This window comes from Ornithodoros turicata, chromosome 1 (genome assembly GCF_037126465.1).
Source record: "Ornithodoros turicata isolate Travis chromosome 1, ASM3712646v1, whole genome shotgun sequence".
Lineage (NCBI taxonomy): Eukaryota > Metazoa > Arthropoda > Arachnida > Ixodida > Argasidae > Ornithodoros > Ornithodoros turicata.
The window spans coordinates 129,181,989-129,208,540 of NC_088201.1; the positions used below are offsets into that span (position 1 = coordinate 129,181,989).

The 26,552-nt window shown below is 44.8% G+C and overlaps 2 protein-coding genes across 2 annotated transcripts in view; one reads left to right on the forward strand and one right to left on the reverse strand.

Annotated features, from left to right (window-relative positions):
• LOC135368912 (uncharacterized) overlaps nt 1-26,552 on the forward strand; it is a 129,737-nt gene that overhangs the window by 51,808 nt on the left and 51,377 nt on the right. The window contains exons 4-5 of the mRNA XM_064602470.1: nt 12,789-12,968; nt 13,591-13,667. Coding sequence (XP_064458540.1) covers nt 12,789-12,968; nt 13,591-13,667 — 257 coding nt within the window. The remainder of the gene's footprint in view (nt 1-12,788; nt 12,969-13,590; nt 13,668-26,552) is intronic.
• On the reverse strand, nt 24,145-26,426 carry LOC135379015 (uncharacterized). The gene is made up of 3 exons (XM_064612252.1): nt 26,203-26,426; nt 25,498-25,678; nt 24,145-24,822 (listed from the first exon to the last, which is right to left on the reverse strand). Exons 1-3 carry the CDS (start codon nt 26,424-26,426, stop codon nt 24,145-24,147), a joined length of 1,083 nt encoding a protein of 360 aa, XP_064468322.1.

Sequence of the window (26,552 nt, forward strand, 5' to 3'; positions counted from 1 at the left end):
TCTTCTGCTGTCGTCCCGGAGGACTGGCGGGTGGGTAAAGTCATCCCTATCTACAAGAAAGGTGACAAGCACGATGCTAACAATTATAGTCCAATATCACTAACGAGTGTGCCATCTAAAATTCTCGAACATATAATACATTCAAACGTAATGTCCTTTCTGGAGTCTAATGGCCTCATTTCGCCCTGTCAACATGGCTTCCGCAAGCACTTTTCCTGCGAAACCCAAATCGCCTCGTTCATTCACGATATTCATATTAATCCGGACAACAGACTTCAGACGGACGTCATATTCCTTGATTTCTCTCGTGCCTTCGACCGGGTTCCTCATGTCCGACTAATGACCAAGCTGCGGAGCTTTAATATTGATTCCACGACGTTATCTTGGATTTCTGCATTCCTGAGTTCCCTTTCGCAGTCTGTCTTCGCCAATAACGTACTCTCACATGCCCACCCAGTCTCTTCCGGTGTACCGCAGGATACCGTGTTAGGCACTCTCCTGTTTCTCCCGTTCATTAATGGCCTGCCTTTGTCCATACAGTCAAACATACGTCTCTTTGTCGATGACTGTGTCCTTTATCGCTGCATCTCCTCTCCCGACGACCATCTTCAAGATGACCTCACCCTCATCGATCAGTGGTGCAGTAAATGGCTAATGTCACTCAATATTGATAAATGTTGCCACGTCCCATTTTGTAGGAAAACTATAAAAATTCAACCACTCTTACTCCCTTAATGGTTCTGTAATTTCGTCCACTACATCATATAAGTATCTGTGTGTTAATTTACAAAACGATCTTTCTTGGAACATCCACGTGAGCTCCATCGTCAACAAAGCTAACCGCACCTTAGGATATTTGAAGCGGCATCTTTCGTCTGCTCCCCCTAATATTAAACACCTGGCTTACATCACATTAATCCGACCTCAGCTGGAGTATGCCTCTGCCGTATGGGATCCATCTACTGCTTACCCTGTGCGCGACCTCGAAGCCGTTCAAAACCGCGCAACCAGGTTCATCACTAGTAACTACCCACCATATACAAGTATCTCTTCATTAAAAAAAAACATAAACCTGGCCGAACTGCACGTCCGTAGGAGGGCCGCATGCTTATCACTGTTTCACAAGTTCTACCATTCTCCTGCCATCAGGTCATCCTATATCAATCCTCCTCACAGAATATCATCTCGCATCGACCACGAACTCAAAGTCGCCCGCTTAAAATGTAACACTCAATCATTTTCAAATTCCTTTTCCCCCTTGACTGCCATTGATTGGAATAACCTCCCGCCCCACATCGTTACCATAACTGACCCGTCTCAATTTCGTAATTCTATCTCAAGTTAATAAATTACATCGGGCTCTCAATTCCACCGTCAACACAAATCCAGCCCTGCTCTGGCGCATCCTTTTGTCCACCCATTCAGTCAGCATGTCGTAAGTGTTGTTCAAACTCTTACTGTCTGATAGCACCAAATAGTATTGTTTAAGCACCTCAAGTATTTTAATGATCGTTATGTGGAAGTAAATCAGACTGTTATGCAGGTTACCCTGTGTGTGACCTCGGTTCCTGCTCTCAGTCCTCCAGAAGTGCTCACTACACAAGTTCACTATCCAAAACCACAATCTCCCTTTTGTGTGCAAAGTGTGCACTCAGTTCGAGTAGGATGTAGACCTTGAGGAACCAAGCTTTGTATCTTGGGCTCATCAAATACTCAAATAGGCATCGTGAAGTCAAAGATGATGTAACATGAAATGTGGTTCATATAGTTTATTGTGGCACTCAGATAATGTCTTCATAACATGGCTGCAGAGATTGTTCCAAAATAGCATATGTGATGCAGCGTAATACATTATTGGGCTTCTGGGAAAAAATCATGTTTCACCTGAGACAGACGGCAGCCTTGGTAACGGTGTCTGACACATTTTTAGCAGCCATTGTTTTAAAACATGCATTAAAAATGCTCCAACCATGAAGGTACGACGAAGTTCTTCATTTCATTCCATATCATTTGTTTACTTAAATACCCTTCTGAAGGGATTTACATAAAGGGTGAGGTTTTGCATCGAAAAAAGACAAATACCAAAACGATGTACACAAAGATACACAAAAATTCGTTCACTCAACACAAGCAAATTCATTCGTTCTGAAAACAATCATAGCACTTGGAAATAAATGACGATATATTTTGTTCTGATGCTACGTGGCCAGGAAAGTCATTCCAGTTTGACAACATCAGCTAGTGCGGAGAGTAGAGGAATTTTTTGTTTGTGTAAGTGAAGCAAGTGCCTTTTGCGGGTGATGAAATCTTGGAAATAACTTGTAAGGGGATTGACAGTAAGTGGGGTGGGGAGGAGGGTGACCGTAACATAACTTATTAAAGAACGCCAGGCCTGATAGCTTTCGTCTTGTAATCAAAGGAGTAAGAGAGTTGGGCTTTAATGGCTGAGACGATGGAAAAAAGATGATAATCCTCGTGATGAGCCCTGGACCGGCAATCCAGAAGATGTGGGTTCGACTCCTACAGCTGGCTAACCTTTTCAGTGACTTTCATCTTTAATTTCTTAGGCAAATTGAGGCCTTGTTTGTATTTGTCCCTTCTATGTTGTTCCAGCCTCAGAACATCAGTTCTCTCATATTCAGTAACGTCTCATTTCGCGGCAACAAAGGCATCCTTCTGCCGTCGGCATCGGCACGCATTTGCCGCCAGGACACCTGAACCGAAAGACCAATGCCATATTTCCGCTGCGAGGTTCTCAACATTTTCATTGCACATGAAGAGTGTTTCCCACGGCTGCCAGGTGACTGCAATGACGGTAATTCATCCTCCGTCGACGATTCTGCGGATGCTGCGTCTACCGCGTGCACTCGTAAGAACAAAAGTTTTGCGGGCGTGACTGCTGGACTATCGCAAGCTCGAAGGCATTCAAGTTTGGAAAAATCGACATCGCACGACGTGGACCTCAAAACAACCTTATGCCTTCGCCACCGACCGGGAGGCGGATTAGAAAGGCGAGACTAGCCGTAGCCGACACGAGCCAACCCAGTGTTGTTGCTGAGGGAGTACTGAGCTTTCCGCTCGAATGCAATCTTTGAAATTCAATTACTAAAATAAAATCGGGATTCAAAAAGAAATACTTCGTAACTGAGGTGTACTCTTCCTAGGCTTTCATAAAATCATAAGATAACCCTGGATTGAAATTCACTTTACAGTTCCCTTAATGTTTAGTTTTGAGAAGTAGTTGGGTACAGTCTAAACCCGTTAATGTCACCCAGTCCCTTCCTGCCGGCTTTGGTCATCAGGCGAATTGTCATTCTAACGAAAGAAACACCCGGAATATATCGTTCCTCCTCCTGCCCCCCCCCCCCCCCCCCTGCGCCCCCCCGCCACACACACATCGCGTGCGGATGTAGGTACTACAGATCCTGAGAAGCAAAGGATTAGTTAATTTACAATTTATTTTCTATAGAAATCAGTCAGCAGTGCCTGTTTTGTAACACTTTCAAGTTGCAACTTCTCCACAGTGTTTATTGCTTTGGAATAGCGTGCGCATTTTTGTGCGTATGTACTTCCGCTGTTGCTGCAAAGTCCTGATGCTTCCGTCCGCTTATGCTTGATTCCAGACATGCTCAATATGCTATACGCACCTACCATATCCACAATGGTAACGACGGAGGGTCCTGTTTCTTTAAGTATAGCATTCTGCGCAATATCTATTACTCACAAAAAATCCACCCGAAAACGGGATTGTGCTTTGGGCGACATCGTCCACGCGTGTGTCACCCAGTCCACTGTACTTGGAACAGAAGGGTCGCAAGCTCGGGAGTCATAATAGGATGAAGGATAGCACTGGCTTACATAACAACAAGGTAACAAAATTTGTCTGGACGTTTCGACGTCTATGCAGACGTCATCATCAGCAAAGAAACAACAGCGCGCGAGTCCTTAGGTCTTATATAAATCTGGCAGTGGCCCCTTGTGATTGTTACAGGAATTCTTCTCATTGTGTATGTGCCATGACTCAAGGAATCTTCGCACTCCCCATCTTTGTTCACGTGCCAGAGGGGTGACATTGTCAAAGTTGAATGTGTGCTGGTTTTTTATCGCATGCTCCACGAGTTCTGTGCGGCGATTATCAGCTGGAGGCTTCTTTATCTGAGCTTCGTGTTCTTTCAGTCGTGTGGCCAGCTTTCTTCCTGTTTCACCCACATAACACGTATCGCAATCGTCACAATCTATTCGGTAAACGACACCCGATTGGTACAAATGGGGCACAGAGTCCTTGGGGCGAGAAAGCAACGTGCGTAAAGTATGACGGGGTTTAAATGCAGTAAAAATGCCAAGTGGCTTGAGTATCCTCCGAACTGATTCAGAGAGTCCGCGTACATATGGGATGCAAATAAAATTGTCACGGGTGGCCCGTTCGTCGTTATTACAAGTGGACTTAGACACTGTGTCAGAAACGAAACGATGGGGGTAATGATTTCTAGAGAGAATGTCACATGTCAAACGCTGTTCAGTCTTCGTAGCTTCATATGTACTAGATAACGCGTCAATGCGATTAAAAAGGGACCTGACAGCCGCCCTTTTATGTTCTGGTGCATGATAGGAGTGGAAATCTAAAACCGAACCAGTGTCACAGGGTTTGCGGTAAACCGAGGTGCAAACAGTCCCTGAGTCATTACGAGTTACCAAAACATCAAGAAAAGGAAGCTGACAATTGCTTTCCTTCTCCATCGTAAACTGTATGTTAGGGTGAACACTGTTGAGAGATGCGTGGAAAGGAGAGACATCATCACGTTTTAGAACAACAAACGTGTCGTCAACATAACGTTTGTAAAAACAGAGATGTTGTTGGAGGTTAACACTTGATCTTCGATGAATTCCATAACTAGATTAGCAATGGGAACAGAAACAGGGCTCCCCATCGGGCAGCCTTCTATTTGCTTGTAAAACTGGTTGTCAAATTTAAAATACGTTTCATCAAGACAAAATGAAAGAAGTGGCCTTATTTCCGATACAGAAAGCGCAGTACGATCAGGCAAGGAAGCATCGTTAGAAAGACGGCTGGTCGCGACGTCAATGGCGAGTGTGACAGGCACATTTGTAAACAAAGAGACAACATCAAAAGATATCATCACTTCATCAGGTTCGATCACCAAGTCTAGCACAGACGAGCAGAATTCACGAGAGTTTTTCGCTGAATGTCCGCTCTTGTTCATGATTGGACACAGGAGCTCAGTGAGGAATTTTGACAGTCGATACGTAGGTGCTCCAACAAAGGACACTATGGAGCGAAGAGGGACACCAGGCTTGTGCACTTTTGGTAAACCATAGCCTCTGGGTATATGTCCGTCTGATGAGAAAAGGCGCTTGTAAACAGGATCCGAAATGCTTCCGATGTCCTTTAATTTGCGAAGAAGTTTGACCAGGGCTCGTTCCGACCTTGGTGTTGGGTCAGATTCACGTTTCGTGAAGCGGGACTCGTCGTCAACAAGGTCGTGCATTTTTTGCAGATATTCAGTTCTGTCTAAGACCACAGTGCTTTTCCCTTTATCTGAAGGGAGCACAATGATGTCCGAATCTGCTTGTAGTTTCTTCATGGCATTCCTCTCGCCGGCAGTCAGATTGGAAGGCGCTGCCTCCCACTTCTTTGAAATGACGTTAAGAAAACGGTTTCTGGCAAGGTTGACCGCGGTAGGGTTCTTCACAAAGCGAAGTTTATCTTCAACTTCAGCAATGATTTCTTTGCAGGGTATCTTGGTGGTGGTGGGGGCGAAATTCATGCCTTTGCTAAGAAGTGACTCCTGCTCTTTAGTAGTTTTTAACTAAAGAGCAGGAGTCACTTCTTAGCAAAGGCATGAATTTCGCCCCCACCACCACCAAGATCAGTTCGGAGGATACTCAAGCCACTTGGCATTTTTACTGCATTTAAACCCCGTCATACTTTACGCACGTTGCTTTCTCGCCCCAAGGACTCTGTGCCCCATTTGTACCAATCGGGTGTCGTTTACCGAATAGATTGTGACGATTGCGATACGTGTTATGTGGGTGAAACAGGAAGAAAGCTGGCCACACGACTGAAAGAACACGAAGCTCAGATAAAGAAGCCTCCAGCTGATAATCGCCGCACAGAACTCGTGGAGCATGCGATAAAAAACCAGCACACATTCAATTTTGACAATGTCACCACTCTGGCACGTGAACAAAGATGGGGAGTGCGAAGATTCCTTGAGTCATGGCACATACACAATGAGAAGAATTCCTGTAACAACCACAAGGGGCCACTGCCAGATTTATATAAGACCTAAGGACTCGCGCGCTGTTGTTTCTTTGCTGATGATGACGTCTGCATAGACGTCGAAACGTCCAGACAAATTTTGTTACCTTGTTGTTATGTAAGCCAGTGCTATCCTTCATTTTATTAAACATGACTCCTGGCTTCTGGTCTATTTTCAGTCATAATAGGGGTAAAATGCTGGTGTTCTCCCTGTTCGTCCTCAGAATTCGAGTCGCATATAGTCGGTGAGGTCAACAGTCGGTGGTGATATTAACTATTTAATTACCGCGCCTACAGAGCGTCCATCATTGGTGATCGACAGTTTAAGAGCCACGCTACTCGGTTACCAAAGGAGATATGGACATGGAGGGACATTTGGAGGATACTATCAGCACTATAGAATAAGTTTCCTTTTCACTTTTACCTTTTCCTCGTGGTGGTGATTTGCGAAGCTAGTTCTGCTCCAAGGAGGCAGTGTGGAGATTTTGTCTTTGTCTTTTTGTTCCCGCGGTTGACCTTTTTCGTAAATGCGCAATACTTGCCTTTGAAACATATTTGGGTTCGGTTTAGTTTATCAGAACGCAAATAACGACACAGAAGGTGCCAGAGAATCAGATTTTGTCCTGAACGTATGGATATGTATAAGTTGCACTATTGCGGTTCTTCCTGTCTCAAAACTAACCGGGGGCACCTGAAAATGGGTGAAATAGGAAAATGTGGTACAATAACACGAAAGTGGAGCATGAAACTGACGTTTTCTGCGGAAGTTACGGTGTTCATTTCTGTTTTACTCCTTTACTGAACTCTGCCGCTCCGTTACATTAACATCATGGGTGCTGACTTCTTGATCGAGAGTGCTGATATTTGCAGGTATCATTTGTGACAAAATTTGTCACTTTTGGTTTATTTTGGGACATGTAGTTTGCTATTTCGGTTCAAGGTACAGGCGTGTCTTCATCATGTTTCTGTTGTTGCCACCAATTTTTTTTCTGTGTGTGAAACACATTGATCGATTTGTTTCTGAAATTTACACCATTCGATAGAGCATTCCTTTGGCTACCTTTTCTTATACAGCAACATATTTTGTACTGATGCAGTCAGCCATAAAAATATATTTTCAAACCACCCAAAAGTGGCCATTTTTTTGCTACGGTAAGGAAAGGGTTAATGGGGGCAGAATGCACATGTTCTACCCGATCCGTCCTCAGAAGTTCGGTCATAGTCAGATTAACGAGTTGTCACCATAACAAGGGAGAAATGGAGAGTGCTTCTATGGGCAAGAACCGTGTTCCTAGCAAAAGGGTAACAAAGTGAGGATGTCATATTAACGTGTGTCATAATAACGAGGGAGAAATATAGGGTGGTTCTATCGGGAAAAAACGGTTTCCTAGAAAATTGGTCACAAAGTGAGGATGTCATATTGACGAGGGTCATAGTAACGAGGGAGAAATAGATAGTGCTTCTATGGGGAAGAAACGGTTTCCGAGAAAAAGGGTCACAGATTGAGGATGTCGTACTAAAGAGTGTCATAATAGGGGGAGAAATACATGGCGCTCCTGTGGGGAAGAAGCGGTTTCCTACAAAAAGGTTAGGATGATCGCTTTCCACGCCGAGACTGGGAGGTGACACGGATTCGAACCCTGTCACTTGCTGTGCTCTCTGATGTTTCCCTGGGTTTTCAGAGGACTTCCATGCGAGCGTCGGCACAGTTCCCCGGAAGTCGACCCAGGAGACATACTAACCCCCTGTCCCCCCATTCCTTCCTGCCGCTCATGACCACAGTTGCTTCGCGGCGCTAACACGGAATTTTTAAAAATAAAGTGATCATGTGCTCATATTAAAGGGACCGTCGTACCGGACTCGCGGTTACGAATTCAATACCAATTTGTTCGACACGCTACCACGAGCTATTTGCCAAATTTTCTCCTCCCAAAACTGCCGGGGTGATGAGAAATCGAATTTAAAAGATCGGGTTTCGTTTTGATCCTCTTTTTTCATCTGTATTACAGGAACGAGCAGGCAGCTCGACAGAGTCAAGCGCAAGTGGTACTAAATTACATATACTGTGTTTACAATTTTATGACACAGAACAATGCACAAACTATTAACTCAGATTACTAGAAGGAATAACTGACGCTATTTCTGTGCTTGTGTTAGAAACAGTCACTGTACAAGCAGTACCGTCTGATCATAACATAAGCGCCATAAAACCACTTCCTAGTTTCCTTTTATCTTGCTGCTTGTGAACTGTTTGTGTGAAGTAGGGAGGCGGTTTTTGCGGTTGCCGTGGACAACTTCAGGTGCAATTTCGACGTTCTGTATCATAGGGACCGAGCTAACGTGTTTATCCTCCAACGAAGCGCCACCTTGCGGAACGGCCGACGCCGGCGGTAGGAGAAGCGGGAGAACTAGCGCCTGTTAGCAGACAAGTAGTTTTCCGTGGTTTTCCGTGCACTTGCACGTAAAGCTTAACACCTAAATGCCTAGCAACGTCAACTGCTGCGTGGTGGGGTGCAATGCGACTTACAGTAACTCGCCTGGGGTGAAATTTTATTGTTTTCCCTGGAAAAGCTACGAAAAGAAGCGTCATGGATCCAGCTTGTTCGCCGGCAAACGTGAGTATATTACTTTCTAACGTTTCGTCTGCTTAGCTAACAGACTTGGAGGTCTCGTAGCGTATCCGGTAAGCCCTGGGAGCCAAGCAAGAATACACGGATATGCAGTAAACATTTCATCGGGAACGCAAAGACCGACGAGGAGAGACATCCTGCCTACAATCCGTCGATTTTCCCCAGTGTTTACAGGAAGAGGCCCAGTTTCGCTACTTCGCGCTACGAAAGGTATTGGCTGCTGTTTCGTTCGTTCTGTTCATATTCTGGTGTCGTTTCAGTCCAGAGATTTCAGTCATTTTAGCTACCACAATGATCGATATTTTTGCTGAATTGTGCTATGCGCTGTAGATATCTTTTTCTGTTTTTTTTTTTTACGAAGGCGAATTAAGCCCTGGCAGAAAAGATGCGGATTTTAGGGCTCATTTCTTGCCTCCCCTCGTGCAGATCGAGACGACGGAGGGAGATCACCGACCCCAGTGCCTTTGATGAGCTGCTGAGTGCAGTCGATGAAGCAACTGTCTGTATCGAACAGTCTTCAGCAATAGATGAAGTGTACCACTGTGACCCAGTCACCCAGGCAGATAATGGGCCATTTCTTGTGGAGGTACAACAATATATTTCTCCAGCACTAACCTTGTTGCACAATAATGGTTACTGAAATGGTGTTATGTATCAACAGGCTTCCACAATGACAGATAATTCAGTAGAAACCTCAAAGCTTCTGTTCTTCTGCTGTGAGAAGGATGGAGACGGTACTGCCACTCAAATTCAGAGCGTGCCAACAGTGGACGTGGGGACTGCGTGCCCAGGTGTGCAGTACGAGACGAAGGGCACTGGGACCATCTACAAGGAAGTGTATTTCGGTGGCTACAAGTCTATCGTAGATGATGAACAGCGGCTACTGGACCCTACAGGCGTGACGCTCGTGGTGAGTGCAAGTGTTATAAAAAAGTCAAATCAGCCCACTTCCTTGATACATCCTGTGCTATATCTGTTCTTCAGATCCTGGCCATCCTACGGAGCCTGCTTTCAGCCAAGATGCCGCCACCCTCGTGAACTTGACATCAATGACAAACTCATACTCTTTCTAATGAAGACGAAGCACGGGCTGCCATTTTCCTGTTTGGTGTCACTTTTCGGCATTCACCGCAGCACAGCAGCGAAGATATTTAAGTCCATCCTTCTGAAGCTGTGTGCGGCAACGAGGTCGTGGCTGTTCTGGCCTAGCAGGGCTGCTATACGAGCAACTATGCCGCCTAGTATTTCACTGCTGTACCCAAACTGCAGGGTCATCATTGATTGTACTGAACTGAAGGCTGAAACACCACCAGGTGTGCAGGCACAAAACATGTGGTAATCCCACTATAAAGGGACATACACAACCAAGCACCTGGTGGGAATAGCACCGAATGGCCTGGTCACCTTCCTCTCCTCAGGATTCGGAGGGAGGGCCAAAGACCCTAGGCCTAAACCCTAGGCCTAGACCCCAGGCCTGGAATATTCCGAAAAGTGCACCCTGCTGTCGATGACACACAGTGATGTAGCAGCCACAAAGCATACATGAAGTGAACACAGCAGTTATTGTAATTAGCTTTCCTTTCGGCTTTTTAATTGTGTCAGCACCATGATGCAGCTGTTGTTATGAGAGGTGTACAGAGGCAAAGAGATGGACAGCAGGAAGGAGTGCGGCACAAGGGGGTTAGTGTGCATGTTAACGTCTACGAATGTCTCAGGGAAACCCAGGAAAAATGCAAAGCAACACAGCAGGTGACAGGACTCTAACCCAGACCACCTCGCAGTCTCCACACGGTCGGTTAGCGCTACCCCGCTCGGCCATGGGAGCTTGTCCGCATCTTGGTATCTGAAGCACATTAGTATGCTTTGTATGTTCTGTGCAACTTAGTAGACCATCTATTTCAACTGCCGTTAAAGTGCCTTGCTCATCCGTGCCTGCTACTTTTCATAAAAATGAGCTTTCAACTTTTCCAGAGGCGGTGTTGTCTGTACCCAGATTGTACTGCATATGATGAGTAAATTATACTCAAACGTCATTGTCTTTGCTGCCGTTGCAAATGTAGTAACCACACACATAGCAAAATGGAAGTAAGTATATTTTCAAAAGAAATACACATAACTACATCGAATAGACTGCCACTGTGGAACAATTCCATGACCTCTACTAAGGATGCTGCTCATGAGTGACTGTTTGAAACCAGGTTGCATTGTCCACCGGTATAAATTATAGGCTGGTACGTACATCATCAGCGACTTGCAGAGGAAGCGCGTCAGTCGAATATGGGTCGTCATCAAACATGTGTTCGTCACAGAGCACGATTCGCCACTTTCGTTTTCCGAGTCCGACATCTTCGTTTGTGCGTTCGCCTCCCTGACCTTGCTCATGCAAGCTGCAAGCCGCGCGGACGACTCTGGCTCGCCTCGTCCTTATTGGTCAAATTCATTATGACGTTGCTAAAGATTCTCAGCAGGGAGTTCCGCTTCACGCCCACATCCGTCGTCTGCTCTAGCGCCGCTTACACACGAATTACGCAAAAACAATTCTGTCAATCGGGATGCGACTTTCGGAGTCCTGGTCAGTGAAGGACGGGGAGTCTCATTTCACAGTCGTTTCGGAATCGATCTACAGTCGATGTGACTGTCCCTTTAAGAAGTGTTATAATAACGAGGGAGAAATATATGGTGCTTCTATAGGGAAGAAACGGTTTCCTAGAAAAAGGGTCACAAAGTGGGGATATCATATTAACGAGAGTCATAATAACGAGGGAGGAATGTCTGGTGCTTCTATGGGGAAGAAACAGTTTCCTAGAAAAAGGGTCACAAAGTGTGCGCAGTTTGCTGCACCTCTCGAAACATTGCTTGTCGAAGGTAATTTTCGTCTCCTCATCCTGTCGCTAATGAATGAATGAAAATAGAATTAATGAACGAGAATAATTAGAGTGAATAGAATGAATGGAATGAACGAAAATAGAATAGATCACATTAATTTGAACTACTTTAATCGTATACGCCAACCAGATCCCAAACCAGAGGCCAGATCAGTAATGAAATTTCGTAAGTGTTAACATAAAGGATGGGAGAGACACAAATTCTACAGTAGGGTCGAATATACAGTATACAGGGCGTTTTTATCCGCTACAGAATTTTTATTAAAAACGTCATGAGAGTAGCATAAGTGTCGTTGTTGCACTTGAATGCTACGGCAAGGCTGACATCCTCTCGAAGAAAGTGTATAACTGCAAAGATAACTAGTTACCTAAAGTTCATTAATTAAGTCTTTAACTAGGGATATCGGGCAAAAGTGTTATCGCAAAATCAGAGAAAATATCATGAAAGACGCACCTGCATTAATATATTCATCCCCGATTTCGCTGACGGAGGCTTATCCGGGCGAGAGACCGGTTTATGTGGCCCGCAGGTCGGCACCTACTCCAATCAACTCCATCGTTCCATATCACGTAGCCACCTGACGTAAAATTTGGGCTGTACCTCCTATGTTCCATGTCGGCGCGGTTTCAGCTCATTTCCATATCAAATTCATTCTTCACGCAAGTTGCATGTTTCAGAATGTTCGAGAATGAAAATGTTTCAGAATTTTTTAAACGTAGAATGGCTTTCAACTAGGATGGTCTATCAATCTGATCACGCGCTTTTTCCCGAAATCCCTCAATTGAATAGCTCATTAATGAATTTCAGGTGATTAGTCATATTGTAGTTGCATACTTTCTTTGAGAGGGGGTCAGCCTGGTCGTAGAACTGAAATGCAAAAACGACATCTATGCCGCTCTCATGGTTTTTTTATAAGAATTCTGTAACGAATAAAAAGAACACCTTGCACAGTAACATAGATGGGACAGATCACTCTAGCATTTCTTTTCAAGGTTCAGCTTGATGGCAACGATTGCTTCTCACAACCAATGGGAACGAGTAAGTTTACGGTGGCAGAGTTGAAGGAGTTCCGCTACCACGGATTTGAGCTAAATATGCCACGTCCTTCCACGACCCTAATGGAAGTGCACGTGATCAAAGCTGAGCAGTCCAAGGCGTCGGTATTCAATCACGTGAGTATTGTGCGACAGCCAGGTCTTCTATTGCGCCGCAAATGTTGTTAGAACGTTTAAAGTCGGTGAATTGTATCTCTAATAATGCAGAATAGTTGACGTGTCTCAAACCGGTTCTTCAAGACATCTTTTTGCCCACTTAAATAGGTTGCGACGCTTTGACATGTCATTCATTTCGTATCGTATTTGACGAGATTATACACTGGGAGTACTTGAAGGGGAAATCCTTGAACAGATGAACGCGTCAAGCTGTCACACCACAGGCGCAAAGAGTACGGACTTCCTGATTGGTAGTTGTAACCTGCAACCACGTGACCTCTGTTCCGCTTCCTCACTGGCGGAGACGCCTGAGGTGATGTCATAGTCGGATGGGTTTCATGTATGTGAGGCGCCGATTTTCTGCAGATCTATTCGCCACTTTGTTGTAAAACATGAACTGCAAATGACTGTATTCCGCATTTATACGGCATAACTTGAGCCGTGGTCAGGACCCTTTTAACAGTTGTCCGTTGCCGATCTGTACTAATCATAGGTGCATGTGCTTCCAAGTGTTACAAGAACGTAACAACCAGATAATGCTCGCATGAAGTGACCTCTCAACTGGAATTTGTTAACGTTTCAGGGGCAACAGTTCACTACACCTACGATAGGATTAAGTCCAGGAGCCTATATAATGTGGGACGGCAAAGTCGAGACCGAGTAAGTAGACTGCATGAGAGAACAAGATATTGTAACTAGCCTTACAAAAAAAAAAAAAGTTTGTTCAACGCTGTGTAGTCTTCAACACGGTGGTTCTCAACCTTACTTTGTCCACGCACCCATTTTGCCGTTAATCAAAGTGTTGTGCTCCCTATTCACTCCAAACAGAAGTGCATGCATAATGATTTGCACCAAAGTAAAAATAATAATGAAAATACATAAAAATAAAGAATTTCTGGAAAGTACTATTTGTGGTGTGCTCCACGCATTAGAGAGCCTCGCTCCGTACCGTCGAGGCGTTCCTGGAGCGGGGGATGTCCCGTGGACATAGACACACCGTACTGGCAAGCACTGATTGGAGGCGAATGGTACATACTGTCGTTCCCCCATGACATTCATCCTCTATCCTCCATCCGTCTTTTTTTTTCTTGCTATAGTTGTGACGACGCCCACTTCAGTGCATGTGGCCCACAACGGAGAGCCGACCTCCCATTACCCCCCCCCCCCCCCCAAATATTCTCATATGATCCCCCAAGAGGGAGAGAAGCCCTACTCTAACGAATATTTACATTAAAGAGGATCTGAAATTTACAGAACGTTCCAAAACATTCTTAGGAACAGAGTTCTTCCAGTCGATAACATCGTACGTCAGAATTGTTTTCCGACCAAAGCGCACGGTTTTCTAGCCACGCGAGGTCCAAATCGCCTTCTGACCTCTCCTCCACCTGCTAATCTCGTTTCTTAACTGCTATGTGCGTGTATTGTTAGGCTTCCATACGAATTGCAGAAAGAAGCGTCGAACAGATAGAGTGCAAACTGCAAATTCTCTGTGGCGGTGTGGCCGTACCTGGAACGGAAGCTGACATAATCGGCATTTCCGCTACTGATTTCCGCTGCCGTCTCTCACCGTGGCCCGACGCGTGGCGTATTACCTTGGCAACTTAGTTTAAATTCTGTCGCGACATAAGTGTTCGTGTTCCGGACATAAAACTTAGGTTGTGTGTAAAGGCCTAAAGGGGCATGTTTTCTGTCGACCAAAAACAAGAACGAAAAAGTTTCAGTGTCGCGTTCGGTTTTACACACACCAATGCTGACATTTCTTTAATTCTTTCTCCGACTTTTTTTTTTTTCTTGCAGCAGAAAGTCCACGAGATACATGGTGCAGTTCAATTACCTCGCCCTGTGCCATGAGTCCATAAGACATGGTCGAGATAATTTAAGGGGACTGTGGAACAGGTCGTACAGTGAAATCTGCGTGACAGCGAAACCGCCTTGAAGGCCATCTAAATCATCGACGCCGAAAGCTGTCCATGACAGAGAAACCCCGAGACGAGAAACGAGGACTGACGTATACACAGGACGTCTTCGGAAATCTCTGACACGTTGTGTGCATAGGTCCCTCCTTGTCCCTCATCTTGGGGTTTCGCGATCATGATAGTTAACCAACTCGCTCGCCACTTAGACATCCTTTCGCTGCCGAAAGTTGTGTCCTTCCTGCGCTCTAGATGCGCTTGGTTCCTTCCTTCTTTCTTTTTTCGACACATTTGTACAGCAAAAGTTAGTGATTGGTATCTCGAAGTACGTGCTATCGAACTCAAGGGTCAAGCACAAGGCATTTCTGAACTTAGGCGCCGATCGCCAGTTTCTTCAAACCTTTGAAACAGTCTTAACCTTTGCTTCTGTCTGGGTCTTCTATTTGCCAAGATTCGTTGGCACAGTCGTAGTGCAGGACATGAGACAGCGTTTGCAAGTTCTGTCACTGGCCGGATTATGAGGGATGAAACTGCATCCCGTTGGTGTGAACTTGTTCCTGCAGTGATTTGCTGAATACAAATTTTCTCAGAATCGTCGACCTTTGGCTACTGCAAATGTCTATGATTCAGCTTGTCATGGAGGTTCCGAGCCTCGGGGCATGAGAAGCTCGAGGGCGAATGCGATCCTGGTTCTGATTGACAGTCCACAAAAGGCAGGTCCCCCAAACTCACCTCGGAAAAGCGTGCAACGAAGAAGGCCGCCACTAGATACCCCACTGTTGCCGTTCCCGATCACTTCAGCGCGCTAAGTTTAGTGGCAAAATGTTTTTGTTGTTTCTGCGAATGAATCTAGTCTTTATATGTCCAAATAAAACACGTATAACAACTTTCTCTGTCGTGTTTCACTTTTCGGTCCAGTTTTTAAACGTGTTGAGCGATCGGAAGGATCTAGTGCACGGCTGCGTGCATCACATAGCGTACCTGTCGTACCAGGCGCCGCAGGCGCAGTCGTGCATTTCTCCTTCGGTGACTTGGCCTGGCTTGGATTGTGCTTCAACTGGATCTTTAGCGCGCTACAATTCAACGCAAGCCAACGTCTGGTAACAATGGGTATCTAAGGGCGGCCTCCGGCATTGCACGCATCGGGATAGGAACAAATACATGGGAAAATGGCGACCTTGGCGGACCTGACAAAAGGTAGCCAGGCAGAGGTTCATATCGTGGAGCAATTATAACAAGTTTATTGCGTGACCAAAGTATAAGAGAGAAAAAACAGACGAGTCCTAAAGGGCAAGTTATTTTGATCATTCATAGCAGGGACTGGCGTCTGCGTTATAAAGCGTTTTTTTTTCTTCTTCTTTTTATCCGTTGCTTTTCATCCGTGTCTATTCGTTGGTCAAGAAAAACCGTGATATCAGCACCGACATGGTTTTTGCGGGAGTGTAAGGGGCCATGCGGACGTCCTATGGGTAGAGCGTGTAACAACTGGACGAGTAAGTACCAAAAATTCATTAATTAACCTTTTAATTTGATGCTTTCGCGAAAATGCGATAAGCAGAGTGGGATGAAATCAGTACCTGAATCCACCATCTTTCCTGAAAGTCCTGAAACGCGCACGTACTTTGAGATATAAATGCACAATACAGATCTTGTTGTAAATCTGTGAACCTTGGTATGCAAATGTGGGGAAACCAGAACTACGCACATCTCGAGCACACAAACGACATCGTTTCAGCTTATCTGGGCCGGAAAGCAGCCTATCTGAGCAACAGGTCAGCGACTATGCCAACGAGCTCTATCGCTGTAAACCCCCCCCCCTCCCTTTTCCACTCACATTTGCCCTCCTTTGCGGTTGAGAAGTGTGTAGTTTGGTTGCCAACTGATTCGCATACCCATGTCCTGCCATTTATATATCAATGTAATAATAATAATAGTAATAATAATAATATTTTTTATTCAAGAAAGCAAAATAGATATATAACAAAACAGGCCCGTCTAAGCCGAAAGGCTTGTGGCACTGGGCCTGATGCAATCAGCAGCATACAGTTTGACAATATACGAACATATAGAAGTACTACATCCTATAATAAAGTTTCCGTAGGGCTTTTTTTAGTTTGTACTTAGATTCGAAACCGAAAATGTCAACAGGGAGTTCATTGAAGATACGAGGTACGTAGCATTGCCTGCGACAGAATCCATATTTTGTATGTGAAAATGGCACAACAAAGTTAACCCGCCTGCGTCTAGAAGGGCAGCATTCGCTAACCGGGGTCCTATATGAGGGGTCCCAAAAATGTTTTAAAGTGACAAAGTATTTAAAAAGGTTAAAGAATGAGCGGAAACCAAGACGTCGGAATAGGTCGTAAGAGACGTTTGTAGCTGATTTTTTGTAGTCTACACTCTTTAAGCAACTCCTCAAGATCCCATTCATTCTGGTCTTCCAAGTTTCACTACAATGGCCAAAAAGGGTAATGCCACAGTGGAGTACGGTGTAACCTAGGGCATCAAGAATAGTTCTGCGAACTCTGAGGGGAGACACATATCTCAGAGAAAATAATAAACAGGAAATTTGTCTTAGTTTGTTGCACACATGCGAAGCTTGTGTGCTCCATGTCATATCGGAGTCGAAGTACAAACCCAAATACTTCATTGTTTGTGCATACTTCAAAGGCTGGTGACCCGATATACAAAGACCACAAGAATCATCAAAACGTTTTAGAGGACTATGAAAACATACTAGTTGGGTTTTGTCAAAATTTAGACATATGCCGCAATCAGAAAACCAGTTACTAACGGTGTTACCATCAACTTGAAGCATCCGGATTGCCCCAACCTGAGACACGTGCGTGGAGACCAAAAGCGTGTCATCTGCGTACTGGTATACTTTGCAGTACTTAACAACTCGACAGAGTTCATTAACATAGAAATTAAATAACAGTGGAGCAAGGACGGAACCTTGCGGGACACCCATTTTTACGTCGGCAACGTCACTCATGTTACCGCAAACAGAGACAATCTGAGTGCGGTTATTTAGAAAATTTACCAACCAGCAATAAATACGACCTCTGTATCCATGGTCATATAACACTGACAACAATATATCAAGGTGTATGGTGTCAAAAGCCCTAGAAAGATCAAGAGACAAGGCTACCGCAAACTGCTTTTTTTCTAACGCGTTGTATAGAAAATCACTGAAGTCTTCCAATAGGGCCAAGGTGCCTCGTCCCTCAATAAAGCCAAACTGACTATCAGATATGAGATTAAACCGGTTAGCAAAATTGTTAATGACAGAGTACACATATTTTTCCATTATCAGGGCCAGGACTGGGACTATAGATATTGGTCTATAATTAGCCACATCATCGCGCTTTCCCTTTTTAGAGACTGGGCTAATGAGCGATCTTTTAAGCATCGCAGGCACCTCGCCAGTTGAAAAAATACCGTTTAAAATGGATACAATGATATGTTTCATAACGTGAATATTCCTTTTGACAACGATACTACGGATCCCATCACAGCCAGGGGCCCTAGTGTTGGATAAGTTACTAACAATGAGAAGCAGGTCGTCTTCCTTCATATCAGGAAATCCACATGAGTTTTTATTAGGTGAGGCCAGTCTAGTGTCTCTGCCTGAACATGGCTGTGTTGGAATATTAGCGAAATGTGCGCTAAACATGTCAGCCAAGTTGTGTACAGTATCAAAACTGTTGGTCAAGTGCTGATCAATGCTACGCTCCGCATAATGACCACGTAAGTGGTTAATTACACGCCAGGTTTCTTTGATGTTCCTTTTAGCGCTATTGAATTTATTATGGTAATAAGCACCTCTTGCCAGTCTAATAAGTGCCGTCACCCTATTCCTCAGTGCACGAAATTTGTTTTTTAATTCAGTATCACTTGGGTGTCTACGACATCGCTGCCAACAAATTTCTTTCTGTTTGATTAGAGACAGAATATCATTGTCAAGCCAGTGATGATCCACCTTTCGTTTATTAAATCTAACAGGGCGCTTCTCTTTCTATCGCACATCGTAAACTTTCCTACGAGGATGTTATACATCTCGTGGTGCGTGCGATGCATGAATTCATCCGACCAGTCTTGTTGTGCGAGTTGTCTATCAAATAAGTCAGTATCAATAACTTGAGCGATTGTTGAGCAACTGGCATCGGCCTGGCCTTGATTGCACAAAAAACCGAAAGTGAAGTAGTGGTCAGACAGCTTTTCTTCAACAACTCCACCCCATGCAGAGCCATCACGGCATCTTACATTTACATGATCCAAGCACGCGGAAACAATATGGTCACGTAACGGCTCTACACGAGTCGGTTGTTGTATCAATGCATTCATGCCAAACTCTGCAAGGATATCAAGGTAGTCGCATACAACACGGTTGGTGCTTTTCATAACGTCTATCTTAAGATCTCCAATCATACAAATGTCCGTGGACAGAGACTTAGAAAGAATATGTTTCAGCTCATCAAGGAACAGCGTGACATTACTCTTAGGGGGACGATAAACAGAACGCACAGTCAACGAGGTGTTATTTCCAGTGACATTTAACACGATACATTCCATTTCATTGGCTGAAACAGGGGCTATCTGAGCATGAAAACCCTTCCGAACATAAACCGCTAAGCCACCCCCACGACTCGTGTCACGTGTTAAGAAGAAAGGCTGATACCCAGGAACCTGATAAAGGTTTGTCTCCAGCGAGGTTATGTTTATTTCAGAGATAGCAAACACGTCAATGCAATCTTGCAATTTGCTAATAATTGTTTGTAATTGACACCAGTGTCTGCGCATGCTTCTGATGTTGATATGGACGACACCAAAGGAAGTACGAAGATTAGGTGGGTTTACTACCTCCAACAAGGCATCAAAGTTTGGCAATACAAACCAAGTGTTCACGACGGATTAGGCAATTTTAGCGAGGTCTTTGTGGCCTGTGATACGCAACACTGGATCCCTTTCAACCTTGCTGACATAATTTTTTCCGTTCTTTGTCCACACGAACGTGTATGCTTGTTCTTTCGCACGTTGCTTTGCCTTCCATAACAGGTCTCTGTTGAAACCTGTTAAGTTTTCGTTCACGTACAGGTTATCAGGCAAATCTCTATTTTCTGAAAGCATTCTTATCATCTTGCGCTTCTGCAACAGAGCGTTCCTGGCTTCCAACGAAGTAAACCTAACCAATATAGGCGGTATCTTGCCACCATTCACAGGTAGATGGTGAATGTGTTGCACAGCTTCAGGCTTAAAATCATGCAGATATGCTAGCTTTACTAGCTATGTTCCGAACAATGTCTCTGAGGTTTTCGCCCTCCTGTACGGGTATCCCGTGAAGCTCTAGGTTGAGATTACGATTGTGCTGCTCACTATCGTTCTGTAATGTTAGTAGTTTCTGTATTTCTTCAGCTTGCTTTTCCACCGTATCTTCAAGCACAGTCACTCTCTTAGTTGTTTCACTTATGTCATCCGGATTTTTGTTGACGTTAGCGCGAACTTCATCGTACATATTCGAGACGAAAGTGATAGAATTTTTGAGTTCATCGATCGCGTCCTTAATAGGCAACAGTGATTCAACCACTGGTTTGAGGGCTGCAAGGCCTTCAACCTTCTGGCTTAGTAATGGTATCTGGTTCACAGTTGCTTTCACTGACAACAATTCGCACATTAGTTTATCAATACTATGTTTTATGTCTCCCGTACCCGATGAAGACGCCGTACTGGGTTGGGACCCTGAAACCACATCACCGGACCGGGCATCATGAGTTCGACAAGTGCGACATATCCATTTTTGGCGCTTTAAGACACTCATAGACCGGAATGTTTTTTTCAGTCACCCCAGAACATTGTGATGTGAGGTGAAATTCGTATTTACAATTCGAACAGCTCAAGAAATAACCATCACGAGGCAAAGTCTTATTACAACAGATGCAATCACTCATGGTGCAGTCAGCGGCACAATCAGTTGTATCACACAGTAAGTAATATAGTGCGCCTTACCTAAAGAAACATCAGATGCAATGTTAGCGCTAGTCAACCAAGCCGCTGACTGCAGTTAGTCACAGGCACGGTACTGCTTGCGACATACTTGTTTGATATCTCCAGCCCCCGTAAAAGCGGGTTACCCAACCAAGTTGATGTGCTACCGTCGCCTTCGCCTCACTTCCGTTCCCCTGGTGGCGGCGGTGCTCCGCAGCGCCACCAGACGGGAGAGATGGCGATCCGATAACCGCGCGTCGTCTGCTAGCTCCAAATGCGTCGACGGGGCAGCGCTTTCTTCGGAATGCGGAGTGCAATGGGAATTGTAACCTGTTTCCTTTTGTTCCTGTTTACTGTTTTTGAAACATAACTGGTGGCGCTGCGGAGCACCGCCGCCACCAGGGGAACGGAAGTGAGGCGAAGGCGACGGTAGCACATCAACTTGGTTGGGTAACCCGCTTTTACGGGGGCTGGAGATATCAAACAAGTATGCCGCAAGCAGTACGCTTATAAAACCTTCCGGGGCTTCACAGTGCTGCCGCTGCAACCTTGAACTGAAGAACTTGAACAAGATTGGGTGCCACGAGGATCCCGTTCCGCAGGTGATAGGACAGGAATGGTCCGGCGAGATAGTTCTAAAGAAACATCAGATGCAGTGTTAGCGCTAGTCAACCAAGCCGCTGACTGCGCGTACGTGCTCGACTCGGGAGTTTTGATAAAGAAGGTTAAATCAGATCGAAAGAAATCATGGTCGTCTTCAGTTCTGCTGTTGCGCATTTTCATGAAAACGTTTAATTAAGAAGTCGATTAATGAATTTTTGAGTGAATTCTTCCAGGAACCATGTACACTTTCACACAGTATATCCGCCCAACGCGAAAAAAGAAAAAGAAAAAAGGCATTAGTGCTGCCGTCATATTTTTTACCTATACCGGTTATAATCGTACCCTGCTGCATAATTATTATCCATTCGTGATAGTCCACTTATGGTAAATTCCACTAGTCGATCTGGAGCCAGCACGCGAATCCGCGGGAGAGCAACGAAATCCGACGCGGTGGGCGCAAGCCGGCGAACCCAGAATCTGCCAGTGGAAATTTATCTGGAGCATACCGGAAGCTGAAAGAAGCCATCGCTCACATCCGGTTTCGAGAAAATGCTCTCACTGCACGGACGCCGATCCGCCCGCGTTTTTGAAAGTACCATATCGCCCCGTGTACTTGGGAAAGCATGGAAAAGCAGGTTACCCCAGCTGTGCATCGCCTCTCGGAACTAATTAGCAGCACGCACAGTTCCGAGCATGGTAAGTTTGCACTTTGCATCACGAGTTATGGCGTAAATTGAAAGGGAACGCCGTACATGATGAACGCTGCAACTGTGCACGAAAGAAAATTATATTTTTGTTGGGCTGCGTCGAAAATTTCATGCGTGGCTCTAATCACTTGTTCTCATAGTTATACGAAGGCCGCTCATTTATGGTTTTCTTGAAATTATCTCCTCACGTTGGAGTTGTCCTCGACGCGTATCAATTCGTCAGTATTGATGTCAAAATGCTGGCAAGTAAATTGCATCAGGGGTACTGTTGCTGCTGCATAGAAAACGTGTGCATTCTTTGTTTTTTTTCAGATGATGGATTAGCAGCGGACCTTTTGGATGGATTCCGACACGAAATCACTTCGTCGGAGACGCGTAAATTTATTCGTACTTTCAGTGAAATGTATCTATCTATTATGGAAAGCTGCTCACAAAGTGCCTCGCTTTCAATTACACGCAGGCGACGTTGCAATTTCCTCACCTGGGCCGTCTGGTGCAGTTTCAGGCGACACCTCAAGACAACCCCGAGAAACACGTGGTAAATATTTCCTTCTCACTGCACATACTTTTTTTACACAAAACCAAAGAAGACTGCAGCTGACTGTGTATTTCTTTCAGTTGCAATCATGCAGAATTTAAAAAAAAAAGAGAAGGAAGCTGTACCGAAACAACCTTTTCCCATTTCTCACCTTTCAGCTCGAGGCTGTGAGTGGTCAGAAGGAGAAACAAAAATTATCCTTGACCAGTACGCATTATATTCCCCTCAAGTGGGGCCACTTAAAAGATTCAAGAACAAGAAGGCAATGTTTAACAAGGTGGCAGAAGTTATCAAGGCAAGGCTAGGAACAGTAAAGACTGGCGACCAGTGTTGCACAAGGTACAAAACCATATGCAAAAGGAAGAGGACTGCTGCAGCGCAGAACAACACTTCTGGCCATTCTCTACAGCATGTCCCCTACCAGGATGAACTGGACAAAACAAGAAGTCTCGATGATAGCCTTGAGCCAGATGTAGTGCGTGACGCCAGTGGTGTGGTGTCCCAAAAAAGCAAAGGACCATCCTCATCAGAATTGCCATCACAGACTACAACCACTGACACATCTGCCCACGGGTCTGTAAGCCCAGCACCGACAAACATTTCGAGTGCAGAGAAGAGGAGAAGCCGACAAAGTACAGCACGGATGCATGACATGAAGATGTTTTTTGACACAATTAAAGAAATTCAGGAGCAAAAGGCAAAGAGACGAGCTGAGAAAGAAGCAGAAAGGGAGACGAGAAGGGCTGAAAAAAGACAGAGAAAAGAAGAAATGCACCATGAAAAGATGGAGCTTTTACGAGCTGCCTTTGGTGTCACTGATAAAGATAAATAAATAAGTACACAGGATGAACCAGGTTCAACGTGACTTTATATTTGAAATAGAACGTGAGTTTATTGAACAATAAAAACACAGCCGCCATGCCTTAATAGTTAGGATTGTGACTTTCTACACAGTCGCTCTAGTTCAAATTTCATCCCAATAGTAGTGTTCAGCTTAAAGAAAAGAAATTAGTCCGGCAGATGCATACAGAGTTGAAGCTAAGGAGACTCAATAGCACGTCAGGAGACAGGCTGCATGCGCAGTCAGTAGGGGGGGGTCCATCCTATCTCAATTAACGATGAAAGTCACTGAAAAGGTTAGCCAGCTGTAGGACGCAAACCCACATCTTCTGGATTACTGGTCTAGGGCTCTACCATTGAGCTAAGCTAACACACAGGCTTTGTATGTATTTGTCCTTTCTATGTTGTTCCAGCCTCAGAACATCAGTTCTCTCATGTTCATCATATCTCCTCTCCTTTTTAACTTGAACACCACTATTAGCATGTTGTCTGAGGTGAGTGAAAACCAAAACAGAAAAAAAAAAACATAGTACATGCACAGTGGTGGCCCATCACAAGCCCATGGCATGCCTCACTCTATCCCTTTTGGGCTCCCCACGGCGGCGCAGTAGGACTTCCGTGGCTGTCACAGCGTCAAAGTTCTGACTGTCCTCAGGTGCCCTTAGCCATTCACAGTCACTCGAAGTGCAATCGTCGTTTGAGGGTGGCACATCAGTGTCACCCGCTTTGATACACAAATTGTGAAGAACACAGCACGCAATAATGAACTTGTTCATTTTGTCGACGAGAAAGAAGTCAACATGTAAAAGTTGCCAAAACCTTCCCTTGAGGTCTGCAAATGCATTCTCAATGCGCACTCTTGTTGCTGAAAATTTTGCATTGAAGGTGCGCTGACTTTCTGTTAGGGTGCCATAGTCTCTGTACGGTGTGAGCAAATACTCGCGGAGCGGGTAAGCTGCATCCCCAAGTATATGATAATTCCCAGGAGCACAGATCAAGGGAAGCTTTTTGGCCAGCCTGGAAGTGCGGAAAATTCTTGCGTCGTGCACTTTACTTGGGTGTCCTATAGTTACATCAAGAAACCTCTTCTCATGATCACATACCGCCTGCAGTGTGAGCGATATGTATATGTGTCTGTTTATGTACGTGGACCGGATTTTATGTGCTGGGCAGCGAATGCTGATGTATGAGCCATCAATACATCCAATAGTGCTGGGCACGCCTGACACCTGCAACACAATGTAATAAGATTGAGCCTTTCACAGCTGCATGCTCATCCATTTATTTCATATGCAGAACATCAATAAATGTTTTTTTGTGTGTAAAAACTAGCTTGCGATGTGTAAAACTTCATGAGTCCATAGTTCCAAGTAATTCTTTTTAATAATACAAAAGAAAAAAGAAACGTCTTCGTGCCGTCTAAGGTGTAAAACACAGTTTATGACCACGGATTCAATATTTCACAAAAAAAAAATAATTTATAGGCATCACATCAGTGAGTTAGCAGCGTTTCTGACGACTATTGAATGCGGTCACACGACAGAGAGGAAGACTGCCTATTATAATGAAGGGTGCCTGTAATTTTTTTATGTCGATTCCTACGCAAAGAGTGCTAACTGTTAACTCCGACGGTTTCAAAACTATAGTTCGGACTGTGGATAAGTGGAATTTACACCAGCATCTCCATGAGAGAAAAAAAAAAAAAGATATGCAAAATGAGGTGATTTTAAGAACAGTGACAAATGCCAGTTCCAGGGATTTGCAATCCTTGAAAGTGGGAATCCTTGAAAATTCCAGTATATTCAATGGTATCAAGGTGTAGTGGGAACCATGTCAGTCTATCAGATAAAACGCAGCATGATGTGATGTGAAAGGAAAAGAATAAAGCATACTCCACCACGTACGGTTGCTTTTCCCTGTTCAAACTCTGTTGCCAGCTTTCGAAGATCGTCATGGAATATGATGACAGTTGGGGCCACCTTAACAAGAAACTCCATTACACGCTCAATACTTCTGAATGTCGTTGTCTCACCAAGTCCGAAACGGCCTGCCACGTCTCTGATGCACGCCTTGTTTGCGGCATACCTGAAAAGTCAATGTATTAGCGAAATGTTCTGGCACCACTCTGATGGTCTGTCTTTGTACGCATGTAATGAAGTAGCATCAAATAATTTTTAAACATTACTTTGTAAAATGCAGGTTCACATAAGAATAAGGAACTGGACTGTTTGGTGTGAGGTGGAAGAAAAAATGGGGACGTAAGCCACGACGAAGTTGGACTGGCTACCCTAGGCCGCTTGGCTAGTTGGTACTGATTATCAATTGCCATTAGTATTGATTCATAGTGCGCTTTATCCTGTCTGGTTCTTCAGACCTTCTTGTGCGCTCTAGTTCAATATGAAGCAATTTTACGTGCGAAAAAACAGACACAAGTCATCTTCTGGTTGCAACTGTGACAAAGGAGAAAGACGCACGAAAGATGCTTACCACAAAAAAGACGCACCGAAGCAGTTGATTAGATCATCTGCCACGGCTCTTGAAACACGAAAATTCCTGCGGAACTATAGTTATGTACATTTGCATGAGAAGGAAATTACTAGCGGTTTTACCCACGTACCTCTTCATCAGAGTACCGGTGCACTACGTTGTCAATGTATCCTGCGATCTTCGGACGCTTGCACGGAAGTGTAGCAAACGCACGTCTGTATAACATTTCGTACATGTTTTGCGTTGTTTCGTCGTCACTGTCGCTATCCTTTGAGCTACATGAGCTGCTACTCGAAGAACTGTCGTCGCTTAAAGCGAGTAGGACGGCCGCATCGAACGACGCCATCACAAACGCGACTTGCGAAAAAGCGGAAGTGGCGGCAGTGCTCTGTTGGGGTTCCGGTCGAATCCGAGGTACTGCGGCGGAGCAAGAAAGAGCGCTCTGTCGCGGAGCTGGTTGATCCGGGACGAC